The sequence below is a fragment of the Dipteris shenzhenensis genome, chromosome 18 (assembly GCF_047967505.1).
Source record: "Dipteris shenzhenensis isolate YYH24624 ecotype China chromosome 18, Dip_SZ_1.0, whole genome shotgun sequence".
Lineage (NCBI taxonomy): Eukaryota > Viridiplantae > Streptophyta > Polypodiopsida > Gleicheniales > Dipteridaceae > Dipteris > Dipteris shenzhenensis.
In genome coordinates, this window is record NC_141613.1 from 19,897,833 (window position 1) to 19,912,625 (window position 14,793).

Here is a 14,793-nt window from a genome sequence, read left to right on the forward strand (position 1 = left end):
GTTCAGCAAAAGTAATACTGAGCATCATGAACACTTAAGAATAGTGTTTAGTACTTTGAGGCAAGCCAGTCTTTATGTAATACTTTATGTAAATAAGAAGAAAACTATACTGTGTGTAATTAGGCTTGAATATTTAGGATTCATAATTACTCCAGAGGGGGTCCAAAGAAAGTGGCTGCGATACTGACTTGGCCAATTTCTCAGAGTCTAACCACTTTGCGACCATTCTTGGGATTTGTCCAATTTTATCGAAGGCATATCAAAGGATATTCCGAAATAGTATTGCCATTGACTGATCTGACCTCAGATAAAGTACCTTTTATATGGGGACAGAATCAAGAAGAAAGTTTTAACATCATAAAACAAGCTGTGGTCACACGACCGGTGTTAAAAATAGTTGATCCCCAGAAACCGTTATTCCTGAAAACCGATGCAAGTGGCATTGCGGTAGGAGCAGTTCTCCTTCAAGAGGAAAGGCCAGTAGCCTTTGAAAGCAAGAAGCTTTCTCCCTCCCAAAGGAATTGGCCAACTCATGAATTGAAGTTGTATGTTGTTATCCATGCTTTGAAAACATGGAGGCATTATTTGTATGGTTCAGAGTTTTATGTGGATGTGGATCATGATACTCTGAAACATTTTTGTAAACAGCCTGACTTGAGGGGCCGCCAAGCTAGGTGGACAGAGCTCATGCAAGAGTTTAATTTGACGATTCGGTACCGAAGAGGGAAGGATAATAAGGTTGTTGATGCGTTGTCTCGCATTATGCACAATATGAGTGTTACGGTATTAGAGAGTGCTCTAATGACCGAGATTAGAGAAACTCAAAAGGTGGACGAGTTTGTCCAGAGCTTATGGCCTAAAGCTCATGTGTTTAGACTTGGGAAAGAAAAGGATGACCTGGCATCCAGAAAAGGCCAAACATATGCAAGATATACCATAAGGGATGGTATGCTGAAAAGAAATGGCAAGGTTGTAGTACCTAGTCAGAATGATCTCAGACAGAGAGTCATTCGACAGTACCATGATAGCCCATGTGCGGGAGAGAAGACATATGATCTCGTGAAGCGAGATTTCTTTTGGCCAAAGATGAAAAAGCATATTCATGAATATGTGACACCGTGTTTTTCGTGTCAGGTAAGCAAGGCCGAGCGGGTGAATGTTAGAAAACAGAAGGAAAGAATCACTCTAACCTCCAGCCAAGACCTCTCCCACTCTAGCAACACTCAACTCAGATAACTGATCACAGATACAATACTCACTCAGAGAAAACTTAGGCAGAGACAGAATATATTCATCCACCGGATGGTGGGCAGAAAACTGGCTCCAGGAGAGCAATACAAAACTCAGCCAAGTGCTGAGACAAACTGCAGAAATTCTCTCTGTCAGAAAATGCCAAGTCTGAGTGCACAGCACAGCCCAAATCAGAGGCTTTCTGTCCTGCACTGGATGACCGAAATGAAAGGAAGTGAGGGCCTTTTATAGGCACTGCCCAGGCCTGTTGGTCTGACCGACCAGCAGGGTCGGTTCCCTGACTGGGGACCGACCAGGTCAGTCAGTAAAACCGACCAGGTCAGTCAGTAAAACCGACCAGGGTCGGCCCTGGTCGGTGGCCCTGGTTGGACCGACTGGTCCTGCAACAGGGCCCTATAAAAGGGCGCCCTGTGCAGCCAGTCCTTTGCGTCTAGGTAGGCATGGAGCCCCCCCAAAATGCTGCTGTTTGCTGAGTCTCTCTTTTCCCATCCCATCTTACCCTCACTGCCCCTTGTCCCCACAAAACGGGGGCTCACAGGTGGGAACAGTGAGTCTCTAACACCCCCCCTCAATGTCACAACTGTGGGCCAATCCCCATGCGTTTGATGAGGTGCTCCATCTGTTCTTGAGGGAGTGCCTTCGTGAAAAGGTCGGACAAATTGTCGGCGGTCGGGCAGTAGATAAGCTCGATCACGTCGTCGATGATGAGCTCTCGAACAAAATGATAATGAACTTCGATGTGTTTGGTCCGCGCATGGTACACTGGATTCTTTGCAATAGCTATGCAACTCTGATTGTCGCACATCAGCACTGTCGCATTCTCCTGACACACATCCATGTCCTCCAGAATCCACCGCAACCACAATGTCTCACAAGCGGCTGTACACGCGGCTCTGTACTCTGCCTCTGTAGATGAAAGAGATACTGTGGGTTGCTTCTTACTTAGCCAAGAGATGGCTCCAGATGCGAGTAAGAAACAATATCCTGTTGTCGACCTTCTGGTGTCCACATCACCTGCCCAATCACTGTCACAGAACCCGCCTAGTTCAATGCCTTTGGTGTAGCTGATCCCAAAGGTGCAAGTACCCTTCAGATACCTCAGCACACGTAAACCTGCATTCCAATGATTCTTCCTGGGAGAAGCAGAAAACTGACATAATAACCCAACTGCATAGCAAATATCCGGGCACGTATTGGTAAGGTAAAGCAAACTTCCTACCAATCGTCGATACAAAAGAGTATCAACCAGCTGAGATGTGTCGTGAACACTTAGCTTCAGCCCGACCTCCATGGGAGTAAAAGCTGTTCTGCAATCCTCCATCTGAAATCTCTTCAGAATTTCTCTGCAGTATTTCTCCTGGGAAATGAAAATCCTATCTTTAGCCTGCTTTACTTCAATCCCAAGGAAGTAATGTAATAACCCAAGGTCAGTCATCTCAAACTCAGACATGAGTAGCTCCTTGACCTGTGAAATCTTCTTGACATGATCACCTGTCAAGATAAGATCATCAACATAGAGGATGAGTACCAATCGCAATCCCTTCTCAATGAACAAGTAAAGGTTTGCCTCAGAAGGACTCCGACTGAGCCCAATCTTCTGAAAGAATATATCAATCCTTTGGTACCAAGCTCTGGGGGCCTGTTTCAGCCCGTATAACGCCTTCTTCAACCTGCAGACCTTTAATGGGGACACTGGATCCTGAAAGCCCGGTGGCTGCTCCACATATACCTCCTCCTCCAGGGTTCCATTAAGGAATGCGGACTTCACATCCATTTGAAAAATAGGCCACTGGAAATGGGCAGCAAGGGCAATCACTGTCCGGATAGTAACCATGCGGGCTGTGGGAGCAAAAGTTTCATCAAAATCCATGCCTTCAGTTTGAGCAAAACCTTTCACAACCAACCTGGCTTTATACTTATCCAAGCTGCCGTCAGATTTGTATTTGAGTTTGTATACCCACTTAGTGCCGATGACTTTCCGTCGAAGGGGCCTGGCCACTAAGTCCCATGTATGATTCTTCAGAATAGCATCCATCTCTGCCTGCATGGCAGCCTGCCATTCGGGATTGTCTTTCGCCTCCGCGAAGGTTCTTGGCTCAACAATCTGAGCCACCAAAGCAACATTCACGGATGGGGTCTTTTGAAGACGTTGAGACCGACGCAATCCGGAACTGCTACTCTCAGGTAACGAGGTGACACGAGACTCTTCCAATGTCCGGAGGTACCATTGGGGCAACTTTTTCTGCTTCTCTGTGGGAGGAGGAACGGAAACCTCTGAGGGAACATCCTGCTCTTCCTGTGTATCGGGTGGAATATCAACTTTTGATTGGGTAACCTCTTGAATGGTCAATCTGGGACGGGGTGGGATCGGGGGTTGAACAATCTCCTCCTCCTCAATCTGAGGCTCCTCTGGGGGTTCAGGTTCTTTTTCCGCGAAGACAACATCACGACTGATGAGGATTTGCTTCTTTACTGGATCGAAGAGGCGGTAGGCCTTGGATTCTTCACTATACCCAACAAAGATACATGGTCTGCTTCGGGAATCAAGCTTGGTCCTATCTTCCTTGTGCACATGCACCCACGCGTTAGAACCAAAAATGCGGAGATGAGAAATAGAGGGCTTCTTACCATAAAATGCCTCATATGGAGTCTTGTCCTTGACGGTTCGTCTTGGTACGGTTGAGAATGTGTACCGCTGTATTGATAGCTTCACTCCAATAGGCTTTAGAAAGATTTCTCCCTCGGAGCATAGCAAGCCCTGTCTCAGTGGTGGTTCTATGCTTTCTCTCGACTACCCCGTTTTGCTGAGAAGTATGTGCCGTGGTGAGTTGTCGCTTGATCCCATGCTTGCGACAAAATGTATTAAACTCACTTGAGGTGAATTCTCCCCCCCTGTCTGTGCAAAATGTCTTGACATCTTCCCCTGTCTCTTTTTCAACTCTAGCCTTCCAGTCTTTGAATTTCTCAAAAGCCTGAGACTTTTTAGCCAAAAAATATACCCAAGTCATTCTACTGAAATCATCCACAAAGAGAAGTGAATACCTGGATCCTGCCCATGATGCAGTAGACATTGGACCACAAATGTCGGCGTGAACCAACTCAAGTGGTTTGCTGGCCCGAAACGAAGCTTCTTGTGGGAACTTATCCCTGTGCTGCTTGCCTTCAAGACAAGCCCTACAGACATCATCCTTGCCTGTAATTGGTGGAAGTCCATCCACCATCTTTGACTTTGACATTTCAGCCAAGATTCCATAGCTGACGTGACCGAAGCGCTCATGCCAAAGTTTGGACTTTCCGTGATCATCATGAACCAACATTGCACTGAGACGGTGCAGTCCATTCTCTTCAACACCCTGTGCCACCACTTGCCCACTCCCTTTGGATGTCACGGTGACCTTGCCATCTTGAAAAAGAATTGCCATGTTGTTTTTGTCCATCTGACTTACAGATAGTAAATTCTTGCAAAGGTCGGGTACATAAAGTACTCCAGAGATATCCTTCTCCTCACCCGCCGTGGTAATGAAAGGAATGCTACCGATGCCCTTCACAGGACATGTCTGGCTATCCCCAACAGAAACTTTGGAATCCGGGTGTGTACTGTCCATGGTTTTGAACCACGTCCTTCTGTTGGACATGTGCTTAGAAGCACCGCTGTCAACATACCAACCTTCTTTTCCTTCACTAACTGCATAAGCTGAACAATGTTCATTGAGTAAGAATAACTGACCAGTTGTCACATTGGCAGAATCACTCTTAGGCTCTTCTTTGTTATTGGCTTCTCTTTTCCGCTTTTGATCCGCCTTCTTCTTCCGGCATTCTTTGGCAGAGTGGCCAAGCTTTTCACAGTAAAAGCACTTCATTTTCTTCTTACGTTCAGCGTCCTCTGATTTCTTGGAATCCTTTGACTTGCCTTTGCTAGGCTTGTCTTTGGCAACCAATGCCTTTTCGTCGGTTTGCGTAAAGAGTTTCTCTCGGGCCTCCTCCTGAAGTAGGAGTGGACAAAGCTCCTCAAAGTTGATTGGCTTTGTCCGTTGACCCGCAGTGACCGTAGTCACAAAACTTTTGAAACTCCGTGGCAACTTGTGGAGTGTGAGTAATGCTAATTGACTCGAGTCCACCTTCTGACCAACCGCTGCGAGCTAGTCCTGCACAACTTTCACCTTCGTCAGATGATCATGAACACTGTCACCCTCATTCATATCAAGGTTATAAAGCTGATGCTGCAATGTGATGATACGAGCTGTATTATCGGTTTCATACAACTCCTTCAGTATGGTCCACGCCTCTGAAGACGTTTCTGCCAACTGGATATGAGGAATAACAGAATCTGCTGTCGTGCCTATAAGCATTGCTAAGGCCTGAGCATCCCTCTCCTCCCATGCACAGAGTTCATCTGCATCTGCTTCAACTAGAACTTCACCTCTCTTGTCCACAATATCCTCCGGCTTTTCTTCAGTACCATTGACAATCTTCCACAACCTCCGTGCCAACAGATGGCTTCGGATCTTGACTTTCCAGATTGGAAAGTTTGTACCATCAAGCTTTCCAGCTTCACCGAAATTAGGGATAAATGAAGAAGGAAGATGACTGGAGAAGGAGGAAGGACGAGCAATGGATGTAGAGGCTTCTGATCGCTGATCCATCTCGGTGAATAGCTACAGAACTTGAAAAACTGAAACAGAAATAAATGAACTGACCTCTGTACTGAACTGAGCTGAAAACAGAGTTGCCTTACAGCCAAGGAACTCCTTCCTTCAGAGAGTGATATTGATGAGGAAGAGTCGGGAGCCTATGGCTCTGATACCATGTTAGAAAACAGAAGGAAAGAATCACTCTAACCTCCAGCCAAGACCTCTCCCACTCTAGCAACACTCAACTCAGATAACTGATCACAGATACAATACTCACTCAGAGAAAACTTAGGCAGAGACAGAATATATTCATCCACCGGATGGTGGGCAGAAAACTGGCTCTAGGAGAGCAATACAAAACTCAGCCAAGTGCTGAGACAAACTGCAGAAATTCTCTCTGTCAGAAAATGCCAAGTCTGAGTGCACAGCACAGCCCAAATCAGAGGCTTTCTGTCCTGCACTGGATGACTGAAATGAAAGGAAGTGAGGGCCTTTTATAGGCACTGCCCAGGCCTGTTGGTCTGACCGACCAGCAGGGTCGGTTCCCTGACTGGGGACCGACCAGGTCAGTCAGTAAAACCGACCAGGGTCGGCCCTGGTCGGTGGCCCTGGTTGGACCGACTAGTCCTGCAACAGGGCCCTATAAAAGGGCACCCTGTGCAGCCATTCCTTTGCCTCTAGGTAGGCATGGAGCCCCCCCAAAATGCTGCTGTTTGCTGAGTCTCTCTTTTCCCATCCCATCTTACCCTCACTGCCCCTTGTTCCCACAAAACGGGGGCTCACAGGTGGGAACAGTGAGTCTCTAACAGTGAAGCCACCCGGACTTTTACAGCCCTTGGAGATACCACTAAGTAAGTGGGAGAGCATTTCCATGGACTTTATTGTAGGGCTGCCTACGACACAAGGTGGATATGATTCTATCCTTGTGGTGGTTGATCGTCTAACCAAGATGGCTCACTTCATTCCGACTAGAGAGTCTATTAGTGCCCCGCAAGTGGCGGATTTGTTTATTAGACATATATTTTGTCTGCATGGATTGCCTAGATCTATAGTGTCAGACAGAGATGTCAGATTTACCGGTCATTTTTGGACAGCGGTAGTTGAGACACTAAGGACTGAGTTGGGAATGAGTAGTGGGGATCATCCTGAAACGGATGTTCAGACAGAGAGAGTCAACCAGACTTTAGAGGATATGCTGAGGGCATATGTGTCATTGAGGCAACATACATGGGACAAGTGGTTGCCATTGTTAGAGTTTGCCTACAATGATAGAAAACATTCCTCTATAGGGTTCAGTCCGTTTGAGCTGAACTATGGTTATAGACCAGCGAATCCAACTATAGTTGGAATACCTCAGAAAGTGCCTAGTGCCGCGAACTTTGTGGTTCAGATGCGAGAGATGCTAGCGCTTGCGAGAGCTGATATCCGCCAGGCTATGGATAGCGCTAGGGCGTATGCGGATGAAAACCGGTCTATAAGAGAATTTAAGGAAGGAGAAAAAGTTTTTCTCAGAGTTCCTTCGCACTCGAAGTCGTTAACTTCAGGAGAGTGTGCTAAGTTATCACCTCGATATTGTGGGCCGTGGTTAATTCTAAAGAAAATAGGCAAGGTAGCCTATAAATTAGAATTGCCACAGGGGTGTAAGGTGCACCCAGTGTTTCATGTTTCTCGTTTAAAGAAGTTTTTGCATACTGGTGACTCACTGATCGAAGGTGTAGTTTTGTTTCAGGAGATAGAGGATAATGCAAGGCGCAAACCAACGAGGATCCTGGACCGAGAAACAATGCAAATATGAAATCGGAAGATACCCACGGTGTTGGTTGCATGGCATGGTCAGCCTCTATCAGAAGCTACCTGGGAATCCGTATACCAGTTGTGGACAGTATTCCCAGACTTTACCATCGAGGACGCTGATGTCTAAAGAGGGAAGGAATGTTACGCTCTAGCCGAGGTAGCATGACCTCGGAAGAATCAGTCAACATTTCCCTTAAAGGATCTCTGTTGGTAATATATCTGTTTGCGCTTCATGTAAATGATCGGGAGGGAATTAATGTCAAGGTCCTAGGTGAGGGCTGATAGCACCAGACTAGGTGGATCTAAGGCTAAGGGCCTAATGCAAGAAATGTGCCTAGGGGCAAAGGAAATTAAAGTATCCCAAGAGAGGGGTGAAAAGATGCATTAGGAAGGCCCTATGATGATGACATGTGGCATCTAGATCCATCTAGGGAGATGGGGCTTGTTGGAGTTAGTGAGAGAGGGAGAATGTACCTTCACGTAGGATTTGGCTGAATTTGATTTCTCTGTCAGCTCTCACGCTCTAACAGGAATTGGCTGGGAGGATACTCGTGGTGCTACTCCCGTGATATGCAGTAGTAGAATAGGAAAGTTTTGTGACACCTTCCTTCTTCTTTTCCTTGCACTTCTTCCATCATCATCTCCAGCATCCTCTGTAGAGAGCTCTCTATATGAACTTCGCAACAGGAGGGGGATTTTCTACTCGCCTTGGATTATCCTCTTCTTAGAAAAGGCATGTTGACAATCAATCTGGTTTATAAACTGCACCAATGCAAGAATCACAGTGAACCAGACTCCAGCTGACACTGACATGGCAAGGACCTAGCTGCTGACATGGCAGATGAAGGGGGACTGTAAGGTGAATAATGTTCAAATTCAATTCTGATTGCACAGCTGGACCGCTTTCTTCGCTTTTCCCAAAGCACCAAACACAAATTTCTTATAGAAAAACAAGTACTGGAAGCCACTCCCAACCTGCACATTTTACACCCAACATCAAAAAGAATGCTCAAAACCGGCATCTACTGCCTGCAACCATCTCACTCAAGGCCCAAGAGGACGTTCTTGAAGTATGATTGGAACACGAGCCAAATCACTACCTCAAATGAGCATTTACTTGCAGTCTAAAGGCAGGTTTTGAAGTACCAACCCATGCAATCTCACGTGAAAACTCCAAGCTTTTGAAAATGGATTACATAAACAGGATCTCCTAAGTCTTCCTGTTTAGAAAATAACAGATTTCTGAAACTTTTCAACATTTGTGCCCAAAATTCAATACCATAAAAACTACACGTACATCCACATTGAAATTTGACCACAACAATGGAGTCCCAAGGCTGATGTGACCAGCTGTACACAAAATTGTCAAAAGCTGAAAATCTTTTAAGGAGGTCCAAGACTGCTCCAAAGTTGCCCCAATTTGTCATTTTCATCATAAACTTCACTTTTCTGAGTGCCCGTAATCTGTCACGTGGCGATGGTCCCTATTGGAATCACTTAAGGGGATGAAAGTTTGGCAAGGGGTATAGAAGAGAGAAGATGAAATGCTCCAACTTTCAAGAAAATCCGAACACTGTAGGACCATACTGCTCTAATACCAAACTGTCGTACACTTGAAGAGGAATTGTAAAAGAGCATGATATTGCAAATAGGAAAACAGAGAATGGCATTATTAGACAGAAACAAACAAGGTCTAATCACCCAAAATGTGAATCTGAATGATAGTCCTCCAATGTAGAGGCAAAGAAGGCTCCATTGCAATCAGCCCGTTGGAGACAGCCAGGGAGTTCATGCATGCTAATTTGGGGGCGGAGAGAAATCAGATTGAGGGAGTATGGAGGGTTGGGAAGGATGAGACAAGGGAGAAAACCTTGATTGTCAGTTTTAAGGGTGCATCTGTTAGATAGCAAGTCTTTGCAAAGAGAGCAAGCCTGAAAGGCACACCTGTCTTCATTAACAAAGACCTCACACACATTCAAAGAGAGCAATCGCAGAGAGGGTCTATAGAGATGGGAAACTCATTATAAAAGACAGGAGCGCCTCCTGCTGCCCCCTCCCAAATAGGGGCATGCAGCCTGTTGGACCACCAGTGCTTTGTCACTAGCCCTCAGGAACAAGAGAAGGACTTTGTGTAGTTCGCTTGGCACCTTCGCTGAGACTTTCCGGGGGAAAGATCTCATGATTTTCACCAAGACACACCAGAGCCGAGAGAGATATATACCCAGGAACAGGACTTTGTGGTCTTGCTAGGGACTTTGCTGAGACTTTCAGAGGGAAAAATCCCATATTTTCACTGAGACATACCACAGCCCAGAGAGAGAATGACCCATAGTATCTGGGTATACATGGCTTTCTGCATTCAGGTTAGAGACCTACATGAATGTAGGCATAGGACCAGATCACAGATGTGTATATTGCAGCATGCTCTTTCCCTCGGGGACATCTCACTATGCTGGGATGACGTCAGGTAGAGGACAGGTCTCACCTTTCCTGGCACGTTTTTTAACAAGCAGCTGAGGAGGTATTACTAGTGTGGGGAACTTTAATGCCCAGATCATAGATGCACAGGCAGAGATATTCGGGGATGGTTTAGCACTACCCAGCCTACAGCTGAGGGAGTTCAGCCATAGATCAGAGGACACATGCCAGATATCCCATCATAAAGTACGGGAGCATCTGCTAGATATGTGTACCAATCATGCTATTCATCTATAACAGACTACAAAGATGGCCAGGTCAGAAAGAATGCATGCTGCCCTCACAGAGGTGGCCACAATGTGGTGGACTACGTTATGGGATCCTCTGCCTTCGCAACATTGATTTCTGATTGCCAGGAGCAGACCACTCACACTTATCCTTCAATTTGACCCTTCCCCAAACCCATGCAGATTCCCATAGGCCTGCCCCATCCACATACTAATAATGCGACTTTGATCACTTGCTAGACCACATCCATGGTAGTTAACTGTCCACTTTCTTAGAGCACATAGATGAGCAACAATACATAGACGCCAAAGCTCTCTCCTCACTAATGGCATCAACATTGCAGCACCACACTCCTTCCTGTATACACTGAACAACATAAGCCAGTCACCTGAAGGGTCCTCAGAATAGTTTATACGATGACCTTACGCAATGCTGGCACACCAAGGCCAATCTAGAACACCCTAATAAGATCAGACTAGGAAAGAGAATCAACACTTAGTTCAATGATCTCGACCATCATGAGCAAGAGCTCTTAAGTGTCGTATATAGCAGTAGCTCCAAAGAATTGTGGATGAAGTTCTTAAAAAGAAAATCTCATGTCCTATCAAGAACCCCAACCTTTGAAAACCACAAGTGGACACTCTATGATGTTCCCAATCAGCTCAGCATGATCTATAAATGACCCTTGTCCCACCACATCCATCTTCTTACCACAGCCTAGCGTGAGAGAACCCGACAAGAGCCTCCAGAATGGCAAAGATATGGAGGGGATCGCATGTACGGAAATAATTGCTGAGCTATCATGGTGAGCCATTTGATAGCCAAGGTATATGGATACACATTAGTGAGATACACATTAGTGAGCATGCTGAGAGTGCAGCCCACTGTTTCACATTGATATATCTACACTCTGGGAGCCATTGTAGATGAGACCAGATTCCGGAAACAGAGATCGTATTCCTGCTCTACATCTAGCATGTATATTTAAAAACAATGGAGATGTCCCAAACGTCAAATTCTAGCCTGAATGGCCTTTCTGCATCATGCAGAACACCAAGAGCTATATGAAAGTGTCTATTACTAGAAATCAGTCCTTGGATGAAATGGAAATGGGTAGTTTAGTGCCTTCAAGCTCAGCTCAATCATGTAACGATTTTCAAGCACTATAATTTGTAAATAAGACTGTGCCCCAAGCACTCGATGATATGTAAACTACATGGGAGACCCAATAATGCTTGGGCATGGGTTTGAAGAAAACTAATACCCCAGGTTCATTGCAGAGGCTGCGCAGTGCCAAGTTTATGTGGGTGAAAAAGTTTCAGAATCTGTAGACAAGCTGCACATTGATTCGACCATATTTAGATACGTCGCCAGTGTTCTAATTGTGCATTATTCTATAATGCACATTAGAATAATACACTTTACATCGGTTGATAGGATATGTGCTTCATGCAAGCAAGCATCTCTTTTGTGCCCTCTGAGTCAGATCACTCTCAAATCTCATCATCACCTCTTTTGAAGCTGTTTAACTGTGAGTCCGGTGTGGCGATCTGTAATCTCATGGCTAGGAAGGGCTAACATATGTATTCCCTTTCGCTCTACTGGGTGATCGTGGTCCCCTCAACGAGCCTCAGTGCAGAGTATGGAACATTGTTCGTGCTAAGGTGATCATTCAGATTTGGAAGTACCCAACTCGCTGGTTTTTCAGAGGTCACAGCATCACATTGACTTGATGCAACTGCTTCAAAGTGACATAGTAGACACACTCCAATATTACATTTCTCGATCTCTAGACATTGCCATAGCCTGCAAGATTCTTCGAGATGTTGTCTGAGCTATTGTAGCTATCCTTTATTCTTTGTATCTTTTTCTTAATATGACTTTTCCGTTCCTAGCAAAAAACTACCCCTAGTTCTTTCATTTTTTGGCACTAAAAATGAAGGTAGCAGTCACCTGTTTAAGTGCATAAAATGCAAGGGCAGAAAGCCCAGACCCTCCAATGCCTATAAAATGCACGGAAGGCTTCTTTACGGACTCGCTTGACTTCTGCATCCCGCCGTTGTCCATTGTTCCATTAGAATTAACATTCCGGATGGATAAGAGCCGAGCTGTCAGAGGTGAAAAAGCACATGACCCGGATATCTTTTGTCGTAGGTCTAACGCACAGACTGTCGAATTGATGCTAAGAAGGCTGGAACTTCCCCACTCCAAAGGGCGAGACGAAACCATATGCATGACGTGGAAACAGGTAGCTTTGTCGACTAAAGCATCAAAAAGAGTCCTATGGCTCCCTCCACTACTGCAGTCCAACTGGCGCTACTGGAGCTGTTGAAGGCTCTAAGCTCACAATATCATAAGTTTCTTCCAAGTCATTCTTGTTCTGTCGATGCCTTCTTAGTGTACGTGTTTGCATCTCAAGGGAAGGAGGCTGACTAAGTGTTGAATTCCACGCTCTCCTCTAAAATGTAGCCTGAAGCTACACTCCTGGGAGGATTTCTCCAACGTACACTTCGGATTTCTCCAATAGTCGACCTCTTTCGTCAGCCCAATAAGTCCCCTCAGCTCATTAGTCTTCTGTTTGGAAGAGTTCATTTAAGATTGTTGAGCTCATGTTTGAGTGGAGCTTAACCCGCAAGAATTTGAGAGCTGAGGACTGTTGTATCAGCAATTAAATTTTTTGAGCTTCTAGCAATCAATTTCTTTTCACCCCTCTAGGCTGTGCCTTTTCCAACCTCATGGTTCACCGCGCCTCCGTGCACGAGAGATTGAACAAGTACTGCTTTGAGATGGGCCTTTTCCAATAGGACCTGCACAGGCTTCTGGTGGTCCCCTCCTGCATCAAGAGACACAGTTTATGAGACTCAGAGCACTGAGACCCTAACCTACACTGTTTGGAACTCTAACCATATGGTTAGATCCATGGAATTTCTTGAATCATACACAGGACAAGATATAGCTTTCTACATAGAGATCCATCTGCCCTTTGTTTGTAGTTAATGTATACACATGGGAGACAACATATTGAGCAAGACTCGGGAGACATGTGGAGTTCGTGGATTGGGAGGGGTAGTAGTAGTATTTAGATCATCTCTCATCGAGATGATCTTTGTCACGAGGCATGACACACATTCCAAGAGCAATGATTTCATAAAATTGTTAGGGCAAGGTGGATTCAAGTCCAATGCACCTCTTAATAGGAATATGCTCCTTCCCCCCCCCCCCCAAGACCTTATAGTTTGCTTGAGATCTTCGTGAGGGAGACTAAGATGTCACCATATGTAGCCCTGTGTCCAGACATAATGGATCTCCAAGCCATAGCATCGTGGAAGTCTTCCTTGTTGGGAAATTCAACATGAGGATAAGTACGCATCAGGTATCACATCATGATTTTGGAGATTATATTTTTTTGTCCAATGTTGATCTAGATGAGGTAGGGATATCATTAGATAGGGGAGCTTCAGTCACCTCTTACAGGCACAATTTCTTGGACATGGGCAAGAGACATGACCTTATTGTTTACAATAGTCTGAACTAGGTGGATTCACTTGCTTTCACACTTGGAGGGATCCATCATAGTTGACCACCTCACGGGTCTCCCCTGCCTTCGCCCCACATGTCACTAACTTCTTTATCTCCCCACCACCACCAGGAACTGATGACGGTTCTCTTTTCTTTAGTATAACCATCCCTTACCACATGATACCCACCACAACACCGTCCCCACACACTACATATCATGACATCCATTTCAATCATAGCCTCTCTCCCCAGTATTCCGCACGTCTTTCAACCTTATTCACAAATCTTGAGGACATCCCACTCCTAGAAGATTGAACCGCTCTAATCATTGACTACCTTCATGAGGCAGCCATGCATACTTTTGCCCACACCACCCATTCCACATGCCCTTTGCCCCTCAGCTGCTCAATATTTTATAACAACTGGTACAATACAAGTATAAGGCCTTACGCCGATTTGAGACAAAGCATCATCTTTGCAGCAAGGTGGAGACAATATGTGAGGATCGTCATCTAGTCTACCAAAACGAGCTTTGTTTGCCAAAATGAGGAGTTGTTAATAACTATCCTAGTGAGAGTAACAACTTTAGGCAATTCCAGTAGAAGTTTCTCGATTGACCAGCCCCATCTCCTCTCACTGACACCAAACTCTGGCACTCTTATGCATGCACTAGCCACCAGTTGATCCACAACCACCCCATCTCACTTCTTACGCAACACTATTCACCACCTAAGATGTTATACATGCAGCATTGTAGCTACATAATGGTCGAGCCAAATATCATGAGAGACTACATATTGAATACATTGCATATGGACTAAGTGCTATGGCCCTAATTGTGGCAAAGCTTTAAGCGGTCTGCATTGATTTAATGGTAGGGGATCCCATGAGC

The 14,793-nt window shown here is 45.4% G+C and overlaps 1 protein-coding gene across 4 annotated transcripts in view; it reads right to left on the reverse strand.

The window, feature by feature from the left end:
• Positions 1 to 14,582, reverse strand: part of LOC147890921 (uncharacterized) — a 142,412-nt gene extending 127,830 nt beyond the window's left edge. For 3 of the 4 annotated variants that reach the window (XM_087389689.1, XM_087389687.1, XM_087389690.1), the window contains exon 1: positions 12,336 to 13,020. In XM_087389689.1, the coding sequence (XP_087245815.1) occupies positions 12,336 to 12,617 (282 nt within the window). In that variant the 5' untranslated portion in view covers positions 12,618 to 13,020. Of the gene's footprint in view, positions 1 to 12,335; positions 13,021 to 14,538 lie in introns of those variants that run through there. The other variant, XM_087389686.1, reaches the window with a different exon arrangement.
• Positions 14,583 to 14,793: the final 211 nt, after the last annotated feature.